Source organism: Ceratotherium simum, chromosome 20, assembly GCF_057802395.1.
Source record: "Ceratotherium simum simum isolate JZ-2026a chromosome 20, ASM5780239v1, whole genome shotgun sequence".
NCBI lineage: Eukaryota > Metazoa > Chordata > Mammalia > Perissodactyla > Rhinocerotidae > Ceratotherium > Ceratotherium simum.
The window spans coordinates 40,524,337-40,547,029 of record NC_141919.1 but is presented as its reverse complement, the minus strand read 5'-3'; the positions used below and the strand labels follow the sequence as shown (position 1 = coordinate 40,547,029).

At 40.6% G+C, this 22,693-nt stretch overlaps 2 protein-coding genes across 2 annotated transcripts; one reads left to right on the top strand and one right to left on the bottom strand.

Moving 5' to 3' along the window:
• Nucleotides 1–7,357: 7,357 nt before the first annotated feature.
• Nucleotides 7,358–7,909, bottom strand: LOC101396391 (interferon omega-1-like). The gene has a single exon (XM_004436827.2). The coding sequence runs from the start codon at nt 7,907–7,909 to the stop codon at nt 7,358–7,360; it is 552 nt and encodes a 183-aa protein (XP_004436884.2).
• A 10,641-nt stretch (nt 7,910–18,550) lies between these two features.
• Nucleotides 18,551–19,162, top strand: LOC101396657 (interferon alpha-2-like). Its single transcript, XM_014792380.2, has one exon. It carries the CDS (start codon nt 18,659–18,661, stop codon nt 19,160–19,162), a length of 504 nt encoding a protein of 167 aa, XP_014647866.1. The 5' UTR covers nt 18,551–18,658.
• Nucleotides 19,163–22,693: the final 3,531 nt, after the last annotated feature.

Below are 22,693 nucleotides of genomic sequence, written 5' to 3'. Positions count from 1 at the left end.
TTTTCATCCAGGAATGTGGGAAAGCTCTGCACTTTGAGCACAAGACTCCTAAAACCTACTTAATTATATTAATAGCTGTGGTGTAAGCATCCTTGAGTTATTAGACACACTCTATTTGATTATGATTCACTAATTATTAACATGCCTTCTGATTTATTTTACTGATATTTTACCTATGCATCCATAGTTTTTTTTAAATCTGAATTTCTTTTATTTTATACTTTTAGAATAATTGAACCAAGATTTTATTATTCTCAACAAAGAAGGTGGATGACTTTTCACTTTTTCCCATGACCTGTTGAAAATAATGTTAACATGTTTGCGGGTGTTTTCTGATAAATTTCCTACTTTACCACTTCTTTAAGATGCTTCCCTGAAGAACCTGCCTGTTAATTCTACAAGTTACATGCTGAAAGTTTCCCTAGGAAAGAGCAGAAAGGCCCCTAATTATTGTGAAAACATTTCCCTCTACACACATTTTCAGGTTATTTGTCCATGTAAATTTTACCTTTAAACCCAGCCTACATTCCTCTGTCTTGCCCATCTGTCAGATACTTATATAGACGCCACTCAAATATTTTGCAAATCAAACACAATAAATGAAATGTCAATTTGTAGTTATAATTCAAACCCATGATATTTGACTATTTGAAATATGTCAAAGCATCTCATCTACACCCAGCACTTATTCACCACCATGGACTGAGGTCTGGCAGATATTTGAGCACGGGATTAATTACTGGAAATAGCATATGTTCCCTGTCATCAAAGTGTATGATAATCTAAGAGAGATTTAAAAATCAGCCTGTCGAAGTACTACACAGAACATATTGCTACTGTGGTATATCCGATTCCTGCACCAAAAACCCATGGTTAATTTATTAAATTTGACAAAAAAAAAAAAATCCTACCAAGGGTTTATACATTTCATTTAATATATTTCAACTTTTATTATTCCAATAATTTCCTAGGGTCCTGTACTTTTCAAGGGCAAAGTCCTGCCCTCTACTTTTATCCATCCCTGCTCCCCACCACCCCCCCTTGCCCAACACACACATATACTCGGCCAGGGCTTTATAATTGAGAGTCACTTAAACAAACGCTTGTCATTAATTGACTCCCCAGAACAGGAGCACTTCTTCATTTCTTATTCCCATCCCATATTCTGCGCAACATTAGGGATATTGTGGGTTTCAGGGTTGTTAATAAAAGTGATAAATATAATAAGCTTAAAATAGTTGTGCCTAAAACTGTTTGAAAACTACTGTCTGCTGCATTTTCTGTTGTGGGTTACTCTTGTCTTCTCAGGTGACCAGTAAATTTGTTTATGGGCATCTCCTTAGTCTTTCCCTCAACTTGATGCATGATTAGGGCAACTGTTTCCATTTTCCTATAGTGGTTTCTCAGCTTTAAAATAGGGATAATGAGAATACTGTATTCCATTCAGTGTACCATTCACGTTATAGTGTCTAAATAATGAGAATATAACCATTCATAAGTTGTTATCATAACTGAATAAATTATATAAAGCATCAGAGAGATATTAAACATACTTATGACAGTTGCTGGTTGTTAGCGTGACAGGTGTATACAAAGGTGCAAAAGCCACTATTCCATGTCCCCCAAAGACAATGATGCTGCATTTGTGCCTTGCTCAGCTCAGAATTTTATTATGCAAAAATTCTACCCTTGTGAATTAACACAGGATCATCTTTTTTAGTCTTATACAAAGGCTATACACACATTTTTTAATTCAAATAGCAAACGAAATATCCTCATGTCTCTACCAAATACTACATTAATAATACCTAAGGATATCTAGTGGGCATCAAAATAAAATGCAATCAGTGCATTTGGCACCTAAGATATTAAGTGGTAAATTATGTATAAGTGCAAACCTACATTACGCTGAAATGGAAAGCATTTTGATGCAAATAGATTACCAATTTGAATGCAACTTATCCATGTGGGATGACATTTTGAAAAAGTTAAAACCCTCCACTGAAAAACCATGACTATATACAAAGCTGAATGCTTAATAGAAGACTCCTGCTTAAAACAAATGAGAGAAAAAAAAGATTTTGTAAGTTGAAATTATTTAAGATAGTGACTGAGCCACAAGATATTGCCAAACATGGCAATTCTCTCAACTGAAAATGAGATAAGCAGAGAAGTAATTTTGAAAATATTACTGATGAGTTTGCTTCCATTAAAGCCAGGACCTTATAATAAGACTGCTTTGCGCATAAATAAAATATTTAAACTTAATGTGCTTTAAATACTTTTACATTTTAAAATATTTTTTCGACCACTTTAACGTTGTAGGAGAAATTAACTATTAAAATGGAATAAAATCATATATATACAGGCACACATTTTCTCTTCCTCCCGGGGCTCCTTTAAAGTCAGCTGTGTCCCCAAGTCATTCCACTGGAGGGTCCCAATATTTCCTAGATCCGTGTCCAGATTGTAGAAGCGCTTCCCTTTCCCTGAATTCGTGTCTTTCTCCCCAGAAACCATCCCGAATCTGAAAAGAGACCGCAGCACGCTCTGATTTCGAGCCGTCAGTCCCCTGAATAAACGGGCGCTTTTGTGAACGGTCTGCTAGGATCTCCCAGGAGAAAGGAAAGGACGGATGGACGCGGGGCAGGTGCAGACGGTGAAAGGCTCTGGCGACGCCGCGGCGCAGCTCCCCTCGGCGTCAGGCCCGAGGAGGAAGCGTTGACTCCGGTTCGCGGGCCCCACGCGGTCCCTGAGCCCTGCGGCGCCCCTCCCGGGCCAGGGCTCAGCGGACGGCGAAGCGCCGGGTCTCCCCGTGGACGCGGCGCCCGAGTCCGCGGCACCGGAGCCCCAGGCGTGTCCCGCTGTGCGGGCGGCGCCGGCTGGTCGGTTACGGCGAGTTCGGCGCCCCCTGCCGGCCGTTGGGGGCAGCGAAGGGAGCTTTGCGCGCGCTGTTGAGCGGCAGCTGCGCGCACTTTCACTGTGGTCCAGGTGAAGCGCTGAGATTCTGGCCTCCCTGGTCTCTGTGCTGACGACAATGGTGATGCTCTGCTTCATCCTTCACATTTTACCCGTTAGTGTATATCGTTTTACATTTTTCCAATCATTTCCCATATTCGTGTAAGTTGGTAGCATAAGTACTTGTTCCTTTTCATCCACAAGAGCCAGAAGCTCAGTGTTTTCCACAGAGGAGCCACCAAAATGTCTGTAATTCACTCACTCTGCGGTGCAGGGGCCATAAGTTTCACAGGTCTTGTCTCCCATGCGTCTCATAAATGTATGGTGAGAATTAATACGAGCAATCTATGCGAACCATCTGGAATATATATTAAATGTGGTTATTTTATAATTATTAGAATTATTAATCATGTTGATCTCATTTTAGGCTCTGAGAAATAATTGCCAATTGATAATTTCATTTTGCTTATTGCAAATACTTTGTTATTTGGTCAAGGCATCTACAAATGTGGAAGTGGAAGACAAATTAATGAAGAAATAAAGAATTTGTAATCAGTGAGACAATAAAGGAACATCAATATGTTAAAGTGTAGGGTTTTCCAGAAAAGAAGTGATGGTTCAATACATGCAGTTTGCACAGGCATCTAATGTTGTGGGTAAGGAGGTGGAGTTTGGGATCTGACATAGTAGGTTTTGAAACCTAGATTTGCCATTTACTTATTAGATCGTTTTATTTATATAAACTCTTAGCAGGTGGCTCTTTGGAAAGGAGAATATTAACACCTCAGTCTCAACTATGTTGGAAGGATTAAATGAGTCCCTTAGAAAAGGCAAAGTAATTTGAAGATGCCATCAGCAGCAGCAGCATTTTTGATAATGACTGAAAGAAGTCTGTGGAATTTGTCTCGTTAGGTCCTTGATGATCATGATCAGAGTAACATTGTAACATTTAATCAGTAATCAATTCAGGATTAATGTACCATAAGAAAATGAAGGCAGCATCAAGGAATGTGTTATTTATCCTCAAATAAATGTAGAGAATGGAAAATACTCTAACAAACCTTGCCATAACCACAATACCATGGGATCTTCTTATCACGGTATTATGGACTGAATGTTTGCATGCACCCAAAATTCATGTGATGAAACCCTATACCCCCCAATAGGATGAAATCAGGAGGTGGGGTCTTTGGAAGGTAATTGGGATTAGACGAAGTTATGAGAGTGGAGCTTCATGAGTGGGATGAAGGCCTATATGAGAGTCCCTCAGATCTCCACCATGTGAGGATACAAAGAGAAGTTGGCAGCCTGCAACCTAGAAGCAAGCTCAACCATGCTGGCATCCTGATCTTAGACTTCCAGCCTCCAGAACTGTGACAAATAAATTCCTGTTGTTTATAAGCCACCCAGTCCATAGTACTTAGTTACAGCAGCCTGAACTAAGACACATGGCATCATTCATACAGTACCTATGATACACTGCTTCAAATAGTGCCTGAGTATTTCAAGTTCAAATCATACATGACAGACATGAAATTGTCATGTATAATTATTCTTAACCCCTTTCTTTAAGAGAAAACCTGATATCTGTGCTCACTGGTAAAGAGCATAGATGCTGAGAGAGAGAAGAGGAATGACGGCCCCATGGAAAAGGCAAATGAGTATTAACAAGAGAAGGGACCAGCAAGGAGGATGAGGCTACAAGAAAGAATACACTGGTGTTCAGTTCTCCCAGGGGATAATGCCAAATACATTTCTAAAATAATTTGTATTCTTTAGTTTTTGAAAAAATCTCAGGGGCCATTTAACCAACTGTTCCTACCCATGGCCTGGTCTAAATATTTGCATCAACCATTCCTTTAGTGAGTAACTAGTCAGATGGGGGCAGTGAAATCAGTCATTTGCTGGTCTTCATGTACCAGTGAAAGTCAGTGAGTGTCCGTATCTTGAGAGTCAAAGTATTTTTCCTTAATTCCTGAATTTTCCTGTCAACTTGTTAATGAAGAAAAGTCAAGGCCCTACTTGATTCCAGGGCCTAAATTATTTTTATTTATTTTCCTATTATCCTTAAATAGGCCAGAAAGAGGATATTATTTCTTTTAAATTTAATCTGCTAAGGGAAAAATATTCTTAAGGCAGTAAGCCATTCTGCCTGGTTTCTTAGGAAACTCACATTTACTTGAATGCAAAAGTGGGTGTGTAATATCTATCAGACAGGGGCTGAGGAAAGGATCTACTGGTGAATCCAGACTCATTCAATGTGTAAACATGTTTTGAGTTTACGCTTTGTAATATGTTGATCTGAAGATCTGCTTCTTAGTACAATATATTTCTGTACACGTTTAAAATTATTATAAATGTTTAGTCATATAAAGACTTAATATGTGATTGTGATAGGTATCAAAGAAAAAGCCTCTCTCAATTTGTTGTCTGATTTTACTAATTCATGGTACTGATATTAAATACTAGCCACCAATTATGCAAAAGTTCTTATTGACAGGACTAGGAAAATTCTGTTTTTCCCATGCCAAACTGTTGTATTTGTTAATTATTCAGAAGACAATCCATTTTAATATTTTCTAAAAAGTGTTCAAAGTTTATGTAAATTTTTCATGGTGTAGATTTTTAACATCCTCAACACTGAGAAACACCCTTGCATAAAACTGATCTGCGTGAGGAGACAGAAGCTTGGCCTAGCTCCATATCCACTTCTGTTCTCACAGACAATTGAGACTTTTTATCATTATTTTATAAAAGAAAGTCCCTTTTACGAATCCCAAGCCTCACCATGTTGCACGCTCCAGGGTGCAAAACCTCTGTGACACCAAACAGATGGACAATTCCAGAAGGCTTAGCTTTGGGGAGAGAGTTCCTTGATGCAAAGTACAGAAAAGATATTGATGCTTTGTCAGTTACCTCCGCTCTCCCATACCAACATCTACCTTTTTACTGGCTAGTTTGGATCAACATTAAAGGTGCTTAATTTTTATCTTCTTCATCCTAAATATGATCGTTCAGTCCTCAGCCCTACAACCGTTACCTGTATTACCTTGCTCCTGTCATTCTGTTCATACTCAAAACTTCTTGAACATTCTCTGCACTCTCGGTCCCTACTTCTTCACCCGCAGCTCATTTCTGCACTCACTATCATGTGACTTCAGCCTCCCTGTTCTCCTGAAACAGCTCAGCCGAGGTTGACAACACACTCCGTCTTACTGAGCTCAGAGGTCACTGTCAGTCAGCCTTGGCCGACACCTCAGAAGCATCTGACTCTGGACCACGTCCTCCTTTTAGAGTTGGACCTTCATCTGGCTTCTGTGTCACCACCATCTTCTGCTTTTCTGCTCCTCCTCTTCCTCTCTTTCCTTTGTTAACTACTCCCTCTGTTTCTAGGGAATTTTGGTGTTCCTCAAAATTCTGTACTAGGCACCACACTTCATCCTCTCTGTGCATGCAGTCTCAACCTCCCCAATAGTTCCAAATGTCATCTCTCTGATTATGACTTCCATGTGGATGTCTTTACCCAGAGTCCCATCTCCAAACATGAGACCCACACTGCCACCTGCTACCCTAGAACACCTCCACTTACCATGTCCAAACTTGAAGCATCACGCATTTTCATTGCATCTGGCACCCCCCACAGTGCCAAAAAATAGAAAGTATATTCACAACTTATTTGTTGAAGTTTAAATTCCATGAATGTATAACATATTTCACTTTAGATTCTTGTTCATGCACTTGCTGAAATGGAGTCAACAACCATTAGACATGATTTCTCCAAGAAAGCATAAGTACAACTGAATAGCTCCAGCTGCTACAATCTGTCAGAGTGTCTTGCGCATCTCCTCCAGAGCCCTAGAGAGGGTTCCTACTAATGACTTCCCTGTCAATGGCTCCGCCTGTCCTCTCTGCCAGAAAACTCCATTAAAGAAAGCAATATCTTTGTTTTATTCACAAACACAAGTGAATTACTTGGAGCAGAGATACTTAAAAATATTTTATGAATCAATGAAATGAATAAAAATATTTATGGTCCTTTTGGATTTGAAGGCAGACTGAACATGTAAGGGCACTTTTTATCTCTTTAAGAGTATGAGTAAGACCCAACATTTAAAATATAGATTTTACACTCCCAAAGCAAGTGAAAATAGCAGACAAAGCGAACCACATAACATGAAGAATAAATTTTCTAAATACAACAATCATCATAGAGAAATAGATAAATTCTAATTATTACAAATTAAAAACACAGTTTCTCTTGATTCGAAAGTACAGTTTCCTCTTGTTATTAAAAAATAATCTGGAAAAGTGACAACGCATTTTATAACTGAAGCAGAAAAAACGTCTTTGAATTGAGTAAATATTTACAAGCTTGAGGCCATTTACAAGTAGGTAAGACTCAACTGTGGAAGACTGGGTCTAAGTCTCCTTTCCAACTACCCGGGTTTTCTGAGACTTGAGGACACAGAGGGAGCACTGACTGACTTTCGCTTCTTAACTTCCAGTCTGACAACGTCTGGGCACTGCAGCTGTATTCTTTCTTCCTCAGATGGAGACTGGTTCTTGGGAAATATCTCTTCACAGCCAGGCTGGAGCCCTCACTGCCCAGGAGGCTCTTTTCCTCCCCCATCTCCCGCACAAACTGGTCTCCAGATCTTCCACCTGCTGATCCAGTCCAGTGAGGACCTGCAGCTGTTAGTGCTGAGGAGGCTGAAGGTCTGCTGGATCGTCTCAGGGACAAAGAGGTGGCCTGAGCTTTTGGAACTGGCTGCCATCCAGCTGCTTCTGGGGGAACCTGAAAACATTTCTTGTCCTTCAGGCTGGAAAAGAAGGGAGACTCTCCCCATTGGTCCAGAACAGTGCAGGCCTCCTGCTTTGGCAGGCCATGGTTCTGGGCCAGGTCACAGCTACGGGTGCAGACAGAGCTGGACAACATCATCCTCGGTGTCATCGGCGAAGAGGGTGGCCGGCCCTTGTGATGCAGATGTCTGGCTGTGCGAGCCTTTATCCAGCTACTCTGAGTGTCTTCTTGCAAATGAGATCCTTAAACAGGCTAGAATTGCCATTTTCAGTACTTATCCCAATTCGGTTCCCACTCTCTTCTTCTTTTATGGGCCTCAGATAAGGTCATGACTTTAACACTTCTTTTGTATTATTATACTGGAAATTAAGCATATTCATAGAAAATGACAGAAGTCTCAATCCAATAGGATGTATCCATCTAAATGAGACCCAATGTTGAAGTAAAAGCCTGAGTCTCAATATAGCTCTCATTTTTTTTTTTTTTTTCTGCTGAGAAAGGTTTGCCTGGGCCCAACATCTATGCCAATCTTCCTCTATTTTGTATGTGGGTTACCACCACAGCATGGCCGCCAATGAGTTTTGTAGTTCTGCACCCAGAAACCCAACCCAGACTGCCAAAGCAGAGTGCGCTGAACTTAACCACTAGGCCACAAGGATGGCCCCTAACTCTCCTTTTTAATTCTAATAAGGAGAGGACTTAGAGCTTTGATCTTGGATGCCATTTTTACACTTTTTAAATTGCACTGAAATACAACTGGCCTCACCCCTCTGCATTTCCCTTTTGAGGGGCTAATACATTTGATTTGAATCCTTCCACATTTCTTTTCAGGAGCTATGGCACGTGTGCTCTGATATAGTCTACAGACAATAGTGGCATAAAACCAGAACACAAGGGTTAATTCATGCAGTTCTCTTCATTCTGTCACCAAAAAGGTGCCGACTGCACACATGTGACAGACATGTGCTTGGCAACGTGGATTCAGGGAAATGAAGACAGGGATGGTGAGTGCCCTCCGGGAAGCAGGGCAGACAGACACTAAAGGCAGAAGCAAGTCCTCAGAGCTGGTGAAGAGGAGGGACTGGGAGTCAGCACTTTCTGAAAAGGTTCCATTTTCTGACAAAATCCATGAATCCTGAATTTAAATACCAGATTTTCATGTCATCTTCTAAAAACCTGAGACAACTTTAGTAGTGGTCACACAGGAAATTGTAAAGATTAAATACAGTTTGCAAATTACAGGCTGAGAATCTGAACGTAGTAAAAGAGAGCGGCCTTTAGAAATGACGCAAATAATCCATAATCAATCTACAAAACAAAATTGGGGTGAAGTTGTTACGAGCCAAGTTGAGGACTATACCCTGAGGCCTTCCTTCCCCAAAGAAGGAAGGGCGCCAGTGAAGTGGGGTTGTACAGAGTGGTTATATACCATCTTGGAACAAAGAGCATACATCACATACGACAGGAATATCTTTTACTACTGTCACGAGATGCTCAGCTGGCACAACAGGTCGGTGGTCACCAGGTGAGCACAGCAGGTCAGCAATTAATCCTTAGTTTTCAGGGAGAGATGCTTATCCTAAAGGAATTGCCAATATGCGGAAGCTACATCCCTGTGTTTAGGGGCATCACTCTTATCTTTGGGGCATTTTAAATGTTTAAAGCAGACATACATTGCATGCTCAACAGGCCACATCAGGCCCTTTTAGACAAACAAGGTCAGGCTGAATTAGTTTTACACCTAATGGCTTCCTCATATACTCCAATATATCCTATTGCTTTCCATTTATTTATCATTTCTCCATTTTCGATCTATAATCTTTCAATATAAAGCATTGATGATCAAAATATTATCCCTCAGGGGCTGGCACAGTGGCATAGTGGTTAATTCGCACACTCTGCTTAGGTAGCCCAGGTTTGCAGGTTCGGATCTTGGGCGCAGACCAACGCACTGCTTATCAAGCCATGTTGTGGCAGGCGTCCCACATATAAAGTAGAGGAAGATGGCCACGGATGTTAGCCCAGGGACAATCATCCTCAGTAAAAAGAGGAGGACTGGCAACAGATATTTGCTCAGGGCTAATCTTCTTCACCAAAAAACAAACAAACAAACAAACAAATTGTCCCTCAGCACCAGGATGGTTGTTGCCTGCCTTGGGTCCATCATGTCCCTCTGTGCCAGGCTTTTATCTCATTGATTTGCCCAGTTATCTACATTGGGGAGAAATAGTCAGACAAGCAAAGAGGTATATATTAACAGAGAAAGCTTTTCATAGGTTATATATTTTTCAATTAATTTTAGATTGTTCCACAAACATTGTACATGTGTTTTTACATGACTCACATGCTTGCGTTGTTTACAATTATAAAAGATTGAGTTTAAGACATTCACCTATTTTTCATGTGCTTTAGCAGAGATGATACAGTAGAAGATTCATCAGGTATAAAAACACAGCATTCAGTTTGAATGACTGTATATATACCACCTTGGGATGCTGACAGAATATCTAAAGCTATTGTAATTTGAAGGACAGCCTTTCTCATTTAAAGACATTTCAGTATTTACTAAGGCTATTCCTGCTTGAATATCATTAAGGGCTTATAGAGTAAATTTAGTCAGAGCTTCTATATGTGATGTGACATCTTCTAGCCCCAAAGAAGGAACGAATATAGCTGCTCCATGGCCATATGAGTGGAACACTAAATGAGCCCATCTGGGCTTAAAGAGAAGAAGGCTGGCAACAGCTGTTAGCTCAGTGTGAATCCTTCCCTGCATCCAAGGGAAGCTCAGGGTGCAGTCTTTTAGCCATCCAGGCAGTAGCCAAGGCCAGAGATTTGTTCCACATGACCACCGAGTTCCATTAGGAGCCACCCAATAAATGCCTGCCCTTGGAGACCAGTCTGTTCTAAATCAATGACTTTCTTTAAGTATGATAGTATTCTTAAACCTTAAATGGAACAATTATAAAACAGGTAAGTGGTTTAAGCATTACAAAGGTTTAAATAAGGAGATATAAGGTTGGGAACACAGGCCTGGTCTGGAATCTTGGGACAGCTGTCTACAATGGATGCCGTCTTCTTCTCATCCTGGTATGGTCCTTTCCAACAGGGCTGCAAAGAGTCTGTCGTCTGTTACCTTTTCCAATAAACAAAATCTCCAGGTTGAAGTCCATGATCCTTAAGGTCTTCATCTCCCAGGAGCTCACTGTGAAAAGAATCAGCTACCAACCTCTCATTTCTTTTAAGTGTCTCAATGAGACTTTAACAATAATGTAAGATATCTCCTTTAAGCAAAATTGGTTCATACATTTCTTTGTCTAATTGCATAGGTCGTCCAGTTGTTATCTCGAAAGAGGACAGCTGATGCTTACCAAAGGTGTAGCTCTAAGATTGAGGAACACTAGCGGAAGAGCTTTTGGCCATGAGAGATTAAATGCTCTGAAAGCTTTGCCAATTGAGTTTTGATTGTGCCGTTAGTTAAAATGTTGCATTATTGGCCAAATGTCACAAATAGTTTTAATTATTTGTTTGATGAAATGAGTTCCCTGGTCACTGTGTAACTCAATAGGAATTCCTCAAACAGGAATTATTCTTTCCAATAATAATTAACCTAAAGCCATTGCTCTTCTGCAAGAAAAAGTCTTAACCAAAAATGAGAACATACAGATCATTACAAGATAAATTTATTCTTGAGATGGTGGCATTTGAACAAAGTCCAATTGCCATATCTCAAAGGGTCCCTTAGGAAGGGGAAAGTGGCCTTGTGACCCATGAAATAGTTTCCCTACATTATATTTTGGGCATAGAGCACAACAAGTATAGGCTTTATGAGCCACTATGGGAGAACACTTTCTTTTCCCCCATAAAATCGTCTTTTCAGGTGCCCAATGGGTTAACTGGTGTATAGGCTGGAGCAGTGGCAATTGTGCTGCAACAGGCACTATGGTTTGTTAGCAGGGCCTGAACCACATCTGCGTGGTGGTGTCAAAAATTCTTCCTTTTGATGCCACCTTTGTTTCTCTTCCATGGTGATTTTTTGAGCCTATAGAAGGAAATCTTTTACTGGGTTAGCAGAGTTAATATAAAGTAGCAGGTATTCTCGAGGCTGGATAGCATATCCAGCTTGACAATGTCCTTGCTTATCATTTAAGTAAGACCTATCTGTAAACCAAATTAGATAACAGAATGCACTCACTGTCCTTTCCTCCTGTGGTGCTGGAAGCAATGTAGCAGGGTTAAGATAGCGTATAATATTTACCTACACAATAAAACTTAAGAAGACTTAGCATCATTTATTTGACAATGCTTCCCATGCAATCCAGCATATCAAATAAGCCTAATTAGTTTAGTATCTCCCTCTTTATAGGAAGAGAACAGATTATTTTGAGAAGTCCCAGGAGCTCTCTGAAAATTCTCAAAGAAAAAAGTAAAAAGAAAGATTTCATTTAGGATATGAATTTTGGGGACCTTGTCAAAAATATCAAAAGGTTTTAAAACGCTTGGTCAAACAAGATCAAGTGTCACTGTGAAACAATGGTCACTATGAAACAATGCTTTTAAGACATTTAACCAAAATGAGGCTCACTCAAAAGTAAAGAAAATCTTTTATAATCTCTTATCAGGATCAGACTAAAAGTTCAAGAAAACTATCCCTTTAAGAGAGAGAAAACCAAATTCTAATTTTTTGTACCAGCTTACTTTTGATATTAAAACTTATTCACTTAATTAAATTTATTTTAATCTTAGCCAACTTGACCATGCACAAAATTCTTAGTGTTTTGCTTTTTTGTTTGTTTGGTTTTTTTACAAATCTCTACAACTTTCTTTTTTCATTCAGAATTTGTCCCATGCCTTCTTTCTTCCCTCCTAGTACTTTAGGACAAATTTCTCTTTCTTAACAAAACAATAGTATTTCCATTCTTTATACCTCCTTTACTGAAAACGTACATCTTACTTTCCTTGAATACAAAGATGTCTTCCTTATTTTTAGTAGCTCTAATCACACATATGAATTAGAATTTTTAACCCTTACAGACCTTAATTTTTAGTGAAAACTAAGAAGTAAGCAATTATAAACTGTCTTTGCCATTAGCATTCTGTAGCTCAGCAAATTTATAAATATTTTTTATAATTTTTTGAAACATGCTACTTCATAGTACAATCTCTTTAATAAAACACAAGACATGTTTAGATCCAAACTTTTTTTTTAATAAGAAGTCAAAAGTAGATAGACATGTTTAGCAATTAATGTTTCAGTACTTTATCTGATTTGGAAATGATCTAAATATTTAATGAATTTTCCATCATTTAATTCAATTTAGCAAAACTCTAAGATTTCAAGTTCTAAAAGTTTATCTATAAACCCTTGTCTTCTTTACATCTATTTAGTTTACTTGTTTCCATGCTGATAACTTCAAAACCATGTTTATTTTAATCAAACAAATTTAAATAAGCTTTTATTTACCAAAGATTATATCATGTTAGCTTGAAAGATATTTGGGTTAGTTTCCATTACATTTGTATAAGTGCTTACTTTAAGCCAATGGAATAGAACTCTTCAGAAATTCTACCAACTGGAGGTAAAGTATCACACATATATAACATACATAGACATACAAACACAGAGACTCCAGAGCTATTGTTTTAAAATTACTGCCGTGAATCAGATACAGTAGCATAAGGCTCACTAGTTATGAAAGAATAACTGAACCCAAATTTTTTTTAAGCTTTTTCTACTAGTATTTGTGGAGAAGACACTCAAGATGCTAGATTTTGGGCAAGGGTGCTCTTAAGGACATTTTTCTTCCCTTTTTTCCTTTTCTTTCTCCAGCTTAGGAATTGGTGATGGGCTAAATAACAGTTCTCTGAAAGGTGAGGTGATAAGCCTTTTGAGATCAGGGAAATGAGTGGAATCTCAACTGCCTCCAGAGCTGCATTTCCAGTCTTGCAAGGATTTGTAAGTCAAGGTCAGTTGCTCTTCTACCTGTTCAACAACATCATCCATAATTCGCTTCTTTCCTTCTGGGTGTTTAGCTTTATTTTAACTTAGGGAAGGAGGCCTGGAAAGAAAATTCCTATCAGGATTTGAATATTACCTTCCAGTTTGGCCAAATTTCTGATTGTAATTTGCTAAATCCTTTCAAATATCTTGCCAGGTTTCAGCTGGGACAAACAGTAACTACCTGGTGGTACTGAACAATTCCAGTAATCTTTAAAGTAGCAGTTTCCCAGAAAGTCTCTCCGAGTCTCATTGACTCTGGGAGCAGATTACCAGGGGTGCCTGTAAAGCCAGGGCCTAATCTATTTTCCTTTAGGTACCTTTTATAACTTAATTTTCTATTAGCTTTTTGCAACAAAACTTTCAGTAAGGTTATTTTGGAATTTTTAAGTCTTTCTTTTTAAGCACACTTCTCAAATAATCTTATCTAATGGGAATGTTCCTTCTAACAGCCACTGTAATTCCACAGAGGCTGGAGGCACTTTGGTAGGACCTTTAGCCATAAATGGAGTGCAACCCACATTTCCGTCTGACTATATCTTGGAACCCCAACCTGACAATTATTTTTTTTTAATTTTTTATTTATTGCAGTAACATTGGTTTATAACATTGTATAAATTTCAGGTGTACATCATTATACTTCTATTTCTGCATAGATTACATCATGTTCACCACCAAAATACCAATCACAACCCATCACCACACATATGTGCCAAATTATCCCTTTCACCCTCCCCCCTCCCCCCTTCCCCTCTGGTAACCACCAATCCAATCTCTGTCTCTATGTGTTTGTTTATTGTTGTTATTATCTACTACTTAATGAAGGAAATCATACGGTATTTGACCTTCTCCCTCTGACTTATTTCACTTTGCATAATACCCTCAATGTCCACCCATGTTGTCACAAATGGCTGAATTTCATCGTTTCTTATGGCTGAGTAGTATTCCATTGTGTATATATACCACATCTTCTTTATCCATTCGTCCCTTGATGGGCACTTAGGTTGCTTCCAAGTCTTGGCTATTGTGAATAACGCTGCAATGAACACAGGGGTGCATGTATCTTTATGCAATGGTGTTTTCAAGTTCTTTGGATAAATACCCAGCAGTGGAATAGCTGGATCATATGGTAGTTCTATCCTTGATGTTTTGAGGAATCTCCATACTGTTTTCCATAGTGGCTGCACCAGTTTGCACTCCCACCAGCAGTGTATGAGAATTCCCTTCTCTCCACATCCTCTCCAACATATGTTGTTTCCCGTCTTGTTAATTATAGCCATTCTGACGGGCGTGAGGTGATATCTCATTGTAGTTTTGATTTGCATTTCCCTGATAGTTAATGATTTTGAACATCTTTTAATGTGTCTGTTGGCCATCTGTATATCTTCTTTGGAGAAATATCTGTTCAGGTCTCCAACCTGATGATTATTAAGCTAAGCCCTCAGAACACAAAACAAGCTTGGCAAGGTTTGTTTTCTGTTTTTTGTTTTTTGGTTTTTTTTTTTTTTTTGCTGTTCTTAATAAATATTTACAGCTTCCGGAACCTTTAGTTATAGCAATAGTGCTGGAAGTTGGCAAGCTCAACTCCCTAAAAATTTCTCTCTTACGTGGCTCTTAAAAAAGGAGCCCCACAGGCCAGCTCTGTGGCCTAGCGATTAAGTTTGGTGCGCTCCACTTTGGCAGCATGGGTTTGGTTCCTGGGCGTGGACCTACACCACTTGTCAGTAGCCATACTGTGATGGTGACTCACACACAAAACAGAGGAAGATTGGCAGAGATGTTGGCTCAGGGCAAATCTTACTCAGGAAAAAAAAAAACAGAGTCCAACAGTGGTCACTGTAATTTTATCTTATCTTGGGTCATCTTGCCAGCTATTTATAGTTATGCCCATTTTGTTAAGCACATGCAAGTTTCAGCATGAAGCCAGCTGGAGTTCCAAGGGGAGACCACCCATTTGGGAAATGGTCAGCTTTCAGAAGCTCAATTTCCTGTTTTTCTTTTACTTTCATTTTATTATAAAGTCTGAATAATTTCTAGGGACAGCATAGTGGGTCAGACACTCCCATGAGATTCTCAGTCACCTGAAAACGCCCTACAGCTGGGGGGAGCTGGTGTCCCTTATCTTCAGATTGCAATAAGTTCAGACTCTCATTTTTCTATCAAGCAGTTTGCTCAGACTTTATAAACACAATTCTTTCCAAAACAAAGCCAAATTAAAAAGGTCAGCCTACGCCATTCACTCCAAAGTTCCCCCTGGCCTAGGAAATTCCCCCTAGGTTTCTTTTTCCTAGGAATTACCCCTAAGTTCCTCTAACCTAGGAAATGTACTGGTACCCCCTTAAGATACCTAGTCTTAAGGCTCAAAACAGCTCGTATAAACTCTGGACCATCGACTTAAAATAAAGAGGTCCAGGATTCAGAAGAACTCATTGGGGTCACCTGAAGAATACAGGGATCTGGGGGGTGCTCAATGTGCCCCTATTGGTCCAAATGCCAGTTCAGTGTAGATTCCAAGTGGTCTCCAGCAGGTTTCTCTGAATTCCCGCTGCAACTATGCCAAGAAATGTGGAAGCAAATAATCTATAATCAATCTATAAATCAAAATTGTGGTGAGTTTATTATGAGCCAAGTTTGAAGACTATACCCCAGGGCCTTCCTTCTCCAAGGAAGGAACAGCACCAAAGAAGTGGGGTATACAGAGTTGTTATATACCAGCTTGCATACATCACATATGACAAGAATATCTCTTTTACTACTGTCACAAGATGCTTAGCTGGCACAGCAGGTCGGTGGTCACCAGGTGAACACAGCAGGTCAGTAATTAATCCTTAGTGTTTAGGGAGAGATGCTTATCCTAAAGGAAATGCCAATATGGTGGAAGCTACATCCCTGTCTTTAGGGGCATCATTCTTGTCTTTGGGGCAGAGTAAATGTTTAAAGCAGATGTACAGTGCATCCTCCACAGACCATATCAGGTTCTTTTGGAAAAACACGGTCAGGCCGAATTAGTTTTACACCAAATGGCTTCCTCTTACACTCCAATATATCCTATTGCTTTTCACTTACTGATCAGTATTAATACAACATACGATAATCTGCACAGTCCACGTTCAGCCAAGTCAGAGAAGGTTTGACTGCAGCTCCCTTAAGACTCTCAGGGCTCTGTATATGGAGGTCCCTCAAATAAACTCTAGAGGAGGGGACTGTCTGCAGGACAATGGCTGAGCAAAGCCCAAATTCCTCCATTAGATCAGTATCCAGCACATTGAGGAAAGAAACTTGACACCACACTTGAAGCTCTTTGCAGAGAACCCGCCTGGAGGAAAGTTGTCTGACCAAAAATGGCTGCTCTGTGAACAGCACAAATGAGATAAATAGGCCCTTTTCTCCTCCTCAATTTCAGACCTTCTCTGATGATATTTTTTATGGCACAGACAAAAAAGAAAAAAAGTTATAGATACCAAGGAAATGGTTAAAAAAAATATGGGGGAGAGGGTGAGGAGAAATAGGACACCCCTCGATTTTCAGCCGGGGAAGATCACAACGCTAAATCAAAAGCCACTTCCCGGGTTAGCATCAAGGTCAAGTGAGCAAGTACTTCCCTCAAGCACGGAAGTTGAGGAGGCACCAAATCGAACTCATCAAGATAAATACTATTTTAATCCAATATTAAAAAGTGAAAATTAATGCCAAAATATCCGTGATGAACAAAATATCAAAATTTTAAATAAAGACAAGAAATGACCCTGCCCTGCAAGGCCCTGCGAGTCTCACGAAGGAAGGGGGCACCGTGTCAACGAAATGTAGGCAAATTCCACTCAGTCTGTAAAATCCTTACCAAAGCAAATTCAAAGCCCTGACCTGCTGAATGTCCTCAGCGGCTTGTACACAACACTAATTTTTCTCCAACAATACAGTCAAGGTGGGGACCTGTGACAGTCCTTTCAGCAACGTGAAGTGAAAAAAAATTATTTACGATTGTCAGGGTGCCCCGAGAAATTGGCAATCCTCTCAACTGAAAACAAGTAAAGAAGTAATCTTGAAAATATTATCGAGTTTACTTCCATTCAACCTAGGAAAGAATTATTATATTAAATTCTTCTTTAGGTATCAATGAAATATAGTTTAAATGAAGTTAAAGTTTAATGAAATGCTGTTTTAAAGCTAAAAATATTTTAAAATTTTGTTTGATACTTATATTTAATGCTAAAATATTTTAATCGCAAAAATGTTTAATAGAATGCACTTTCCCTATCCCCACTTTTCAGTTTCTCAATACTGTCCTCCACCACGTTCCCGCTGTCGCGCTGACAAGTCACCAGGAGAGTCACCGAGCACGTGGGGGGCACCCGCCGCGGTCCACGGCCCCGGCCCCCCGTCTCTGCATCTGCCGCCGCGTCTCGCCCTCACACTCTCCCGAACCTGTAAACACGACTCAACCCGCTCGGATTCCGGCCTCAGATCCTCGGGAAACGGGTTCGCTGTAAAAACAGCCCCGCTGAAGTTTCTGTGCGAAAGGAAAGCGCAAAACTCAGGCGAAAGCGCAGAAAACGCCGGCTTCTGTGCTCGCCCCGAGAGACACGTCCCCGGCGAGGCCGCGGCCACGCTCCCTCCTCAGCAGTCAGGGCCGCGGGAAGGGAGGTTTCTCCTTCACTATTAAAGCAACGCAAAGTGGGTCCCGGAGGCCGCGACTGTATCTCCCTGGAGCGGCCCCAATGACCGAAAGCAAAGCTCCCAAGTCTTCCCCTCCGAAACCCGCGATAGTAAAGGCCCCTGCGCGCCCTCTGGCGGCCGCCTAGAGAATCCCGCGTTCCGGGCAGCCCGCGAAGGAAACTGCGCTCATTGCTCAGCGGTGCCCGCGCGCCCCCTGTTGGCAGACTGGTGAATCACCGGAGTTCTCCATGGCCCAGATCCACTGGCTAGTGGCAGGAGTGATGCTCTGCTCCATCTCTGCCTGCTCTCTTGGCGGGGACTTGCGTTGGACAGGTAGCCTACGAAAAACGGAAATCCTCATGTTGTTGAAACAGCTGGAAAATATCCCCTCTCAGTCATGCCTGAATGACAGAAACGACTTCAAATTTCCTGGGGAAACAGACAATATCACCCAAATCGAGAGGACACAAGTCACCTGTTTCCACCAGGAGATGCTCCAGCAGGTCTTCAACCTCTTCAGCACAGAGCACAGCCGTGCTGCTTGGAACACCACCATCCTCGACCAGCTACTCTCTAGACTTGATCACAGCCTGGAGCGGGTGGAAGAAGAAAATCTGGCTTGTCCGTATTTGGGAATTGTTGTCCGGAAGTACTTCCAAGGAATCCATTGCTATCTGAAGGAAAAGAATTTTAGCCCCTGTGCCTGGGAGATTGTCAGAGTGGAAATGCAAAGGTGCCTTTCCCTCATGTGACAATCTTCAAAGAAAAGTCAACAAATAAATAAGAAATTTAAACACATGACCCTCCCTGGTAAATTATATCATTGTCTACTAAGCCCTCAAACAGCAATCTTGACTCATAATTCTGCACCAGCTGAAAAATACCTGAACAAAAATCATGATAAAATTTTAAAAATGTATTGTATATTATGATTTCCCAAAAATTTCTTTATAGAGAAGAATATGGTCTATTTTCTTAAATAAATAATTTTCTGACCATTTTTTAAATTTATTTAATGTCTAGAGGGTATTTGCTGTTCCCAAAGGGTGAAGTTCATTTTCTTATGGAAAGATTCTTCAGGATAGTATATGGTTAAAGATATTTGTCGGTTAAGTTAATGCTCGCTGCTGTAACAGATAAACAGAAAAGTGTAATTTGATCATAACAGAAATCTATCTTTCCTTCATGTAAGAGCACAATGCAGGCACTTCTGATTAGATAAATCTTCTTTTCTTTTTCATTTTTTCTTTTTGCTGAGGCAGATTCACCCTGAGCTAACATCCGCTGCCAGCCAATCTTCCTCTTTTTATATGTGAGCCACCTCCACAGCACGGCCACTAATAGGCGAGTGGTGTAGGTCCACGCCCAGGAACCCAACCCAAGCCACCAAAGCAGGGCATGCCAAACTTAACCACTAGGCCACCAGGGCTGGCCCAGTTGAATCTTCTTGTTGGCTCTTCTCCAAACAGTGATTCAGGGACATGGTACCCTCTATTTTGTGGCTTAGGCATGTTCAACGTGTGACTCCCAATCTGTCTGTGGTACTTGAGTCTATTCCACTTGGTTGTAAAGAGAAAAAGGAAGGTGGATCACATGGGATGTTTTCAAGGGCCAGGACCATACAGGGCAATATCACTTCTGCTCACATTAGTTGGCCTGAATTTCTTCTCATGGGACTTCTAAGTGCAGAGAAGCTGGGAAATAGACTCCAACTGGGTGACTAATGGAAAAGAAGACAAGTATAGTGAATGAGACCACTTTTCATTTTTGCAGTATATATACGGATGCTTTTTTAGGGGAAAAAATAATAAATGTCTTCACTGCACACAATTCAAGTAAAGAAAAAAAACTGACCCAAAATCTGATTCCACCATTGAAACCCGGGGAGATGACGTAGATATCACTCGTTCGAGTTCACAGTATCATTGACCCTTTGAAAAACTCATTCAAGTTGAGGCCCAAAGGCATAGGCTAAAGTTGGAAAATAGCCACGAGTGTGGAGACAACACAAGTTGTTTCCTTATTACCTGAGGGAGACAAGGAAAGTACGACCAGGTAGCCCCTTGCAGGTATTGAGGATACTGGAATAAAAGTGGAGAGTGAGTCTTCCATTCATGACCAGGCCCAGGATTTCCATCCTGATATTCAAAATATTGAAAATGCACACTTGAAGAAAATACCCCTGCAACCAAACAGTTTCTTTTAAATACACCACACAACATTAAATTATAACTTCTCTTGTAGAACCGTGAAGAATTTACAGTGTCATTAGATCTATTGTCCTCTCAAATCATAGCTATCTAGCATATATTGGTGTTTTTCTTTCTCCTATTATTACCACGATTATTCTGCTCATGCACATTGATTGAGCTCCTGAGATGGTTAGGACTAGAATAGATGCCTGGGAAACAAGGTTGGGTAAGATGATTTCTCCACCCACAGGTATTTTACAGACTCCTGGGGGGTAGTCTAAGGAGAAAAATAGGTCAGGTCGGGTCTTAGTCCAGTCGGGCTGCTTTAACAAAACAGCATTGACCGGGTAGCTTGTAAAGAGCCGAAATTTATAGCTCACAGTTCTAGAGACTGGAAATCTAAGATCAGGGTGTCAGCATGGTCCGGTTCTGGTGAGAGCCCGCTTCTGGGGCCCACACTGCTGACTTCTTCTATCCTCATGTGGCAGAAGAGCAAAGGATCTATCTCAGGCCTGTTCTATTGCAACACTAATTCCCTTCAGGAGGGCTCCACCCTCCCCCCCAGTCACCTCCCAAAGGCCCCACCACATAATACCATCACTTTGAGGTCAGGATTTTTCAATAAATTTTGTGGGGACACAAATATTCAGACCATAGCGGCGCATTAAAGCCCACATGCCTGGCATCCAGAAGAGAGAATACAGCCATGCCTTGTAAATAAAGAAGAATGAGCAGGTTAGCAGGCAAAAACAGCAGAGCAAGATCTCAGAATTCAAAGTCTTGTTTCTGACCTGAAGTAACGCTCTAGTTATTACACGCCAAATTTTGGAAATCAAACTGAAATGGGGTCCACTATCCCATGGGAATGGGAGGAGATAACAGGAGGCAGATGACCATTCATCATTCTTTGCGAGGAGACTCCAGAGGCTCTCAGGGTGAAGATAGGCAACTGCCACTTCAGTAAAGAGCCGCCAAAACGTAACGTGGTCAATTGTGTGGCTGCTGTGAGCTGTGTCAGTCAGGGAGAGGGTGAGGTTAGATATGTGGCTCTGTGGATGACACCAGGCTGGTTATTTCCTATTCTCACAAAGCAGATGGCAAATTAGAGACGAGGTCACACGTGTGAGCACTAGGCCAAGGCTGAAAATCATGCTGCTCTTGCAACTTGAATCCCCAGAGCCACATGCACCTTAGAGGAAATAGAATCCTAGTGGTTCTAGCAATAAACTCAGCGGCATTATTGCCATCAGTAAGGGTAGAGTGTCTAATCAGCCATGTCGACTATAATCCTAGCCAATGTGGCCGTGATGAAGCAAAATAGCTTGGTCATTCAGGAACACCCTCCAGGAGGAACAGAAAATCTGAGAAGCTTCTTTAGTAAAAATTCTTTATTGAGTGATTGCACTGGGCCTGGTGCCGAGGATAATACAGTGAATAAGACAGAGTCCAGTTACTAAGGAACTGATTGGCCAAAGACAGTCTCACCCCTACCATTTCAAGAGCAGGAATGGAGAGGGCCAAAGAACATAACTTCTTATGCAAGATAAAAAGAGTTCAGGATCAGAGCTGAAAGTTAATTCTTTACATGATAATAATATTTATCCACTTCCAAAGTCATTACAAAAAGAGTTTCCTTTTGTTTGAAAAGAATAGACTTGGATTGGAACTTCTGAAAGTCCTTTGGGAAACAGGAAATTTAATGCAAAAATACAAAGAAAGATTTGAAATGATAATGTCGTCTAAATCCTGTATTGTTGTTCTGGATGATATTGCTCCCAAAGGTGCAAAAATTAGTTCCTAAGGGTGTGAACAAATCTTAGATATTACGATGCTTTGTGGTGCTCCAAAGCTCAGCCCTGTCCAACAAAATCTTATTCCTTAGTATTCATCTTCCTCTTTAGGTTTTGTGTGTGTGTGTGTGTCATACAAGAGGCACTGACTTTTAGTTCATGAAAGATAAACTGTATGCAAGATCAGTGCTACAAATCTATGATGACTTGATGGCTCATCAGAGAACTTTCCCTCCATCATCTGCTTGCTCTCAAAGTCACATTGTGAGAGGCGGCCTTCTTACTTCTGAGCTGCCATTGA

What these genes read in the sequence shown, in the direction of transcription:
- LOC101396657 (XM_014792380.2), top strand. Translation starts at nt 18,659, where the DNA reads ATGGCCCAGATCCACTGGCTAGTGGCAGGAGTGATGCTCTGCTCCATC.
- LOC101396391 (XM_004436827.2), bottom strand. Translation starts at nt 7,909, where the DNA reads ATGACACCGAGGATGATGTTGTCCAGCTCTGTCTGCACCCGTAGCTGT.